At 31.4% G+C, this 6,860-nt stretch overlaps 1 protein-coding gene across 1 annotated transcript; it reads right to left on the bottom strand.

Moving 5' to 3' along the window:
• Positions 1-2,540: 2,540 nt before the first annotated feature.
• Positions 2,541-5,046, bottom strand: LOC149257923 (uncharacterized). The gene is made up of 4 exons (XM_089370392.1): positions 4,864-5,046; positions 4,391-4,586; positions 4,215-4,284; positions 2,541-3,011 (listed from the first exon to the last, which is right to left on the bottom strand). The coding sequence occupies exons 1-4, from the start codon at positions 4,901-4,903 to the stop codon at positions 2,733-2,735; spliced, it is 585 nt and encodes a 194-aa protein (XP_089226518.1). The 5' UTR covers positions 4,904-5,046; the 3' UTR covers positions 2,541-2,732.
• Positions 5,047-6,860: the final 1,814 nt, after the last annotated feature.

Genomic DNA, 6,860 nt, shown 5'->3' with positions numbered 1-6,860 from the left:
TGGTGGAGGTGTTGTAGCATGGTGTATTGAAACAATTATTTGCATTGATTTTGCAACAATGGATGTTGTCTTGACCTAGTGGAGAGGTGTTGTAGCATAATCATCATATTAGCCTAACCTAAGGTGTTGCAACAACATTGTTGCAACAAATGGTGTTAGTTCTGCCTAGAGGAAGGTGTTGCAACAACTGTGTGTAGGCAATATTGTATTGGTGTTGCAACAATATGATTATTCCCTTCCCCATATCATAAGTAATTTAGGAGAATGCAATTTCATTCTCATACAATAATGACAAAGATGTCATTAGAAGGAACCTATAAGTTTCTTGAATAGGAGAATCTTGACATAGTCATTAAAGTGTCCCTTTGCTCATGATATAGTTTTCAATTTATTCATTTATTTATGAGTTAATATATATTTACTTATTCATTTTTTTAATAGAGAATTGAAGATGAAACATCTAGAGGGGATTTCTCCCTTATGGAAAATATCCAAATTGTTATTAGGCTATCCTTCCTTGAGCTTTCTTAAAAATTCCTCTTTTGATAGGGGCTTGTGATATAATCAAAGCCTATGACTATTTTCCATAAGTGGGGTCCTATATTCATCAATAGTATGGAGCTTAATGGACCTATTATCATATATGGTATCGATCTCATATGGCCCAAGTCAATGATGCATAATTTTCCCTTGAAGTCCTTAAAACTCGAGTCAAATAACAAAGACGAATCCCAAATTTGAATCTTTTCTTCTTTATGAACTTGTCATGCTACCGAGCTCTTTGTTGTTTAATGACAAATTTATGGTGTAGAGATGGTTGACAGATTTCATCTAACTCATTAATCTGAAGAAGTCATTTTCATTTTGCCTCACACAAATTCATGCCAAGCTATATTGGAAGGTCACCCACCATGGACATTGGGCTCTTGCACATGACTATCTCTTGAGTTTGACACTTACCCAAGTTCACTTGCACGAATTTGGATTTTCTCTATGAAAAACATTAATGAACGAAGGTATTATGCTAATGTGTTAGTACAATCGAAGTTTGAAATTACAAGACCATGTTGTAGTACTAGAACTATACACTTGTAGAATATTAATATGCCGTGATGAAATAAAAAAATTCCACTTTCTGCCCCACATGTGCCACATTGAAATTCTCCACTACAATGTACATTCAAGGATGATGATTTTTTGTTATTCTATACCTTAAACCTAGTAACCAAATATTTGCAATCATACATTGATAATTATAGGGTGAAATTCTCATAGCATTAGTCCTATAGTCAAACTTAGTTGATATTTGACTCAATTTTGGGTGGAAACCCCACCTAATTACACCATAACCATAATCTTTGGTCCTCTCACCTTGGTTAAGTAACACTCCTCCATTTATAATTTTACATTCCGATCACTTCTCAAAGCCTAAGAAAATTTTGAGATCACAATTATAATTAGGCACCAACTCTCATTATTCCTATTCATCCAAGTCTTTCTGTATTAGTGATTAGAGGCAGATTTTAGATCAATCTCATTATTCTTGTTCATCCAAGTCTTTTTGTATTAGTTTACAATAGATTAAAAATAGATTTTTTAAATAATTTCAGTTTCTTAAATTCAGATTTGTTGTCCTCTTTTCATTTCCTTCTCAAATTTTGAAAACTTAAAATGGAATCAAAATCATGGGGATTTCAATATGATTATTCTTATTCATCTAAGTTCTTTTTATCATCTTGCAATAAACTGAAGGCCAATTTTAAATCAAATTCTATTAGTTCATTTCTCAAATTTTGAAAACTTAAAATAGAATCAAAATCGAATGATTTCAATATCATATTATTATATTTTTTATCATCTTGCAATAAACTAAAGATAGATTTTAAATCAATTCCATTTCATTTAATGTCAAGTTAAAGTTTTAGTTAATTAATTAAGATTCGACTTTGGTTTTTTTTTTCCTCCATCACTTTTAAAAGTTTAAAATAAAATTAAAATCATAATGATTCCAAAATTCATCCTTCCTCATTCCAAAGTTTTGTCCAACAACACTATATGAGAAATGCCTAAATACTCACTATATGAGAAATGCATAAATATCCCTTTTCTTTGGTGGTACTTAGAATTAAAATCCTTTAACATATTAAACTCAGGCAATCCTCATAGACATTTATTCCCTCGTAGTGTGATGAAGAATTTTTGGTATAGTATTTTGACAAAGCTATTACTATTTGTTAGATCAGGTGTTGTTGGGTAGTGATCATTTCATTATGCACTTTTTGTTGGATCATGTGTCATTGTAGTGATTGAATATATATATATATATATATATATATATATATAAGGGGAAGAACTATCTTAAACAAAATCTTTTCACTCAACTTTGGTGATAAGTAATCATTGCATTTTGCTTGAAACCTCAATCACCTTATTATGCTAAAATACATAATTGCATTAGACTTAAAATCATAGAACATAAAGTTTGTTGGAATGTAATCATTGTTATGACATTAATCCAAATTTCCATCTTTAGAAACTAATACTTCAAGATTTAATTTTTATTGGTAGAAAAATTTCTAAAACAACCATACCTCATCCAAGGTTACTTCCCTATGAATTTGGTACTAAAATGAGCTGCATTCATGACAACATTTAAATTTAGGTTGAAATCAAACCAACTTGTGAAAGTACACCATTGTCTTATAGTTTACTAGGATCTTCAGAGACTTGTATCAGATTGGGCATGGACTTTTATTTACGAAATACTTGTTTCTGATGAACATAGCAATAACTGCTGATGCATAAAAGAATGTATTGGGTATTTTTGAAAGCAAGTCTCCCACTACAGGTACTCTGGTAGTAGCCATCTTTGTCAATGTAGCTGCAATAGGGACAGCTATAACAATCATCATTTCTCTTGCGTATGTTGTCTCTAGATGTCCACAGAAATTTCGGACAAACTCGCGGAATTCCTCGCGATAGATTTCCTTATTTTGATCTTGATCAGAAGCCTGCATGCAGTTGGAATTCATGTGTTTCAAAATATAGTTATTGCAAAATGAACATTAAGTTTTCTTGCCGGTAAAGTTTAGGGTTTTCTCCACAACATCTTTGTAGGTGTGTAGTGGACTATTATTGAAAAATTCTGAAATAGTTTAGTCAAATCCATTAACTATAATGTATTTTGAAAAAGAACAATTAATTTCAATTTTTAACACCCAGTTGAGTTCAAATTTACATAATGTATGGAATGTTCAGAGCCACTAGAATGATTTCTGTTTTCTAATAAAAATGATAAATAAATCTTTTGATATTTCTGTTTTCTAATCATTATAGATTTGTTTCCACTAAAAATCAAACAGAAAATCACTATTTCACATAAACAAATAAGAAAAATCATCAATTATATTAATTTTGTTAACAACCTAAAAAAACCTTTAATTATGTTCTTCTATCCTCATAAGTGAGTGTTCATATAGCATACCTATAACCTATGAGTATGGGTATGCTTTATGAATCTCAATGGAGTGTTCATATAGCATACCTATAACCTATGGGTATGGGCATGCTTTATGAATCTCAACCTTAAAGCTTTAGGTTTTAGGTTGAAGTGTGCACAAGTCATGATAGCACATGTGGGTGGAGACACAAAAAAAGAAAAAAGAAAAAAAGTTTTTTTTTTTTTTTTGGGTAATACATTCAAATACCCATTGTATATGAGTTTGTGTTGTAATCTCAACACCATTGTGTATGAGTTTGTGTTAGAATCTCAACACCATGGGTTATTTTGTGCTTATATTGGAATCTCATATTAAAAACTTAATATTTTAAGTTCAGCATAATCTAATATTTATCTTATAGTCTTACTTCCTATAATCACTTTTTTTTGTTTGAATTATATTTAAATTGCATTTTTTTTGTTTGAATTATATTTAAATTGATTGTATCTAAAATATTAAAGTGTTATATATATATATATATATATATATATATTTAACCTATTAGTTTTAAAAATGATATACAAATTAGGTCAATATTTGATTCTTAAATAAGAAAATATTTACCAATAATTAAATAAGAAATAATATAAATTTTGTTTAAGAATGAAAGTGAAGTGTTCACCAAGCACTTATCACAAGGTTTTATCCAAAAACTACCGCTTTATTAAAAAAACACAAACAAATACTGGTCAAATTTAATCCCTACTTCCATACCTCGAGCAATTCGAACACAGCTTCCTTTGATGGAGGAGCCCAATTGGCGCCAGGTATCTGGTTGATTTTCCTATTTTGCATAAGAAGAACCATGAAAAAAAAATAAGATTTAACGAAAGGATCTTCAAAAATGAAATATGAAGTTGCATATTTATTCTCCACTTTTAGATGCTTACGTGAAGACCTCAACTATTGCTTCATGCAGCTGCTCATAAGTCACAGTTTTCTTCTTTGGTCCACCTGCTGTAGGGGTTGAAATCTCTTTAGAGTCATGAGCTGTAGCGCTGGCAGAATCACGGGTCTCTTCACCACTGGGTAATCTGTCAAATGTTGTGTCTATAACCCCATTCAGATATTGTCCCGGGATGTGGTCTGCATCACAACATAATGACTAAATAATCAATAATCGGTAGTTTTAAAATTTTAACCAAAGTCAGATAATAATAAAATGAAGATTTTAATATTATTTGAGTGTAAAAGTTCATCAAATTTTAATAATGGGATTAATTTGAAAGTCATTTTTCTACTGCATAAATTACAAAAGCCTAAAATCTAACATTTCTACATTTATTTATAACAAAACTGTGTATAAAATGATCTCAATCTCTAAAACATCAAACAATAAAATTCGCACAACAATAATCAATACGTTTAAATGAATTCTGTAAACTAGTCCAGATTTGACCCATTTCTTGCTTCTGAGAAAACCTGGTGCTTGCAGCCACAAAAAACCAAAAAAAATGATGTTGGCAGTAACACACAGAATGCTAAGCTTCTCCACCTCCTGTTATATAATTTCTACATAATTTCTTTCCTTGAAGTCTTGAACGCATAATACTTTGCGAGACCTACCACTGCAAGAAAGAAATTTTCCGGACTCGATGCTTTTGAGAATGCTTGGCCATCATGCTATTCTATACCTTTGGATTTATTAAAGGCCACCGACTCTCGCTATTTTCTCATCATTTTCTTGAAGTACATCTGACGCAAAAGATGTTGACAGGATCCTTCCACAAGTTGTCTATAACGTGACTTTTTAAAAGTTTTTTTGACGAGTTTTTTGGGTTCTGTCGAGTTTTTCGGATCGAGCAAGTTTGATAACTAGTTTCTGCACAATGAAAGCGTCCCAGGGATTTTCGAGGGTGCTGAATCCAAATATGCAGTTAAAAAACCATTTTAACTGCAACAAATCAAAGTTTAACCTTAATTTCTTCAAATCCAAAAAATCGCATTATAGAAAACTCCAATGGTAATACTCCAGTGGTTACATGAATTTTAGTGTTGGAAGACACACCAGAACCGGAAGGAAAGAATATGGCTTACATTATTCTGAGATACACTATTTCTGTATTTCATAATATCAAACAACTTAGCGGATCAATTTCAACACAGACTCATATAGTATCTTCAGCTAGATATTGGTCTTATTCTTTGTACCTATTAATTATATGTCTTACTTTAGATATCGACACTTTATCTATTATTTATTTAGTTTAGTTTAGAATTGTGTTTTTTATATTATATTTTTATATTCCTTGAAAATGTAGTTGGTTTTCATAAAATTATTTATTGTTATTGGAAAAATAATTTATTATTATTATTGTTCTAGTATGTTCATCATGCATTAGATTTGGTCAAAAATGCATTTTTGTAAATAAGAAAAATATTATTTTATTTATAATTACAAGTGGCTCCACATGTGCTAACTCGACCTTTCTACATGGCCAAGTTGGCTTGCTTAGAGACTCACTCATTTAGATCAAATCATCACTTCTAGATCTTCAAGTTATTTTTCCTAGAAAGGTGTCCACTCCATTCTCATGTTGATTATAAAAAAAACTCCATTCGTCCTCCTTTAACACAATTCAATCACACATACATTACTCATTTGTTCTCCTATGTGAAGTGGTTTGAGATCTACTCGTTACTCTCATGATCTAAAGAACAACGATCTGAGATCTACTTATTATTGTTGTCATCTGAAGTTTGGTGGTCCACTATCTGCTCATTATTGTTGTGATCTAAAGTCTGGTGGTCAAATATTTTCTTCCTATTTTTTTGATCTGAAATTTGATACTAGGTCGAGATCTAGAAGGACACTCCAAGCAATTTTTCAACGGTCTGAGACCCTACTTTTTCAAGACCTTTTGTCTCTTGAACGTGATCTCTAGGCTCAGTGCTAGAAGGATATTATAAGTCTATTTGAGGTCTTTGATTGGTTCGAGTTTGTAACTACTTCAAGCCTATAATTAGGCGGAAATATGAGATCTATCTCCACCACTGTAATTAGGTCGAGATCTGAGATCGGACTGTAATTAGGCTGAGATATGAGATCTATCTCCAGTAATGTAATTAGTTCAACATCTAACTCAAATATGTCTCCAAGATTGTGAACTAGGTCTAGATCTAACTTAGATCTATTTCCAAGATTGTGAAGTAGGTTGAGATCTAACTCAGATCTTTATGAGATATCTAAGCCACTCCAAGGTGTGAATTGTTCCAAGTTTTCATATTTCCCTAGATCTATATCTTATCCAAAGTTAGAGCTTCAGAAGGAACAATATCTGAGCTTGGTCTCTATGGTATGATGAGAGGATCAAACTCTTGTTTATGATCTTGATTGGAAGGCTTTGTGAAGAAGACCCT

Source organism: Pinus tabuliformis, chromosome 6 (assembly GCF_031772625.1).
Source record: "Pinus tabuliformis cultivar Carrire ecotype Pingquan chromosome 6, CPIR1, whole genome shotgun sequence".
In the NCBI taxonomy this organism is placed as follows: domain Eukaryota; kingdom Viridiplantae; phylum Streptophyta; class Pinopsida; order Pinales; family Pinaceae; genus Pinus; species Pinus tabuliformis.
This window is presented reverse-complemented; position numbering and strand designations above follow the sequence as displayed.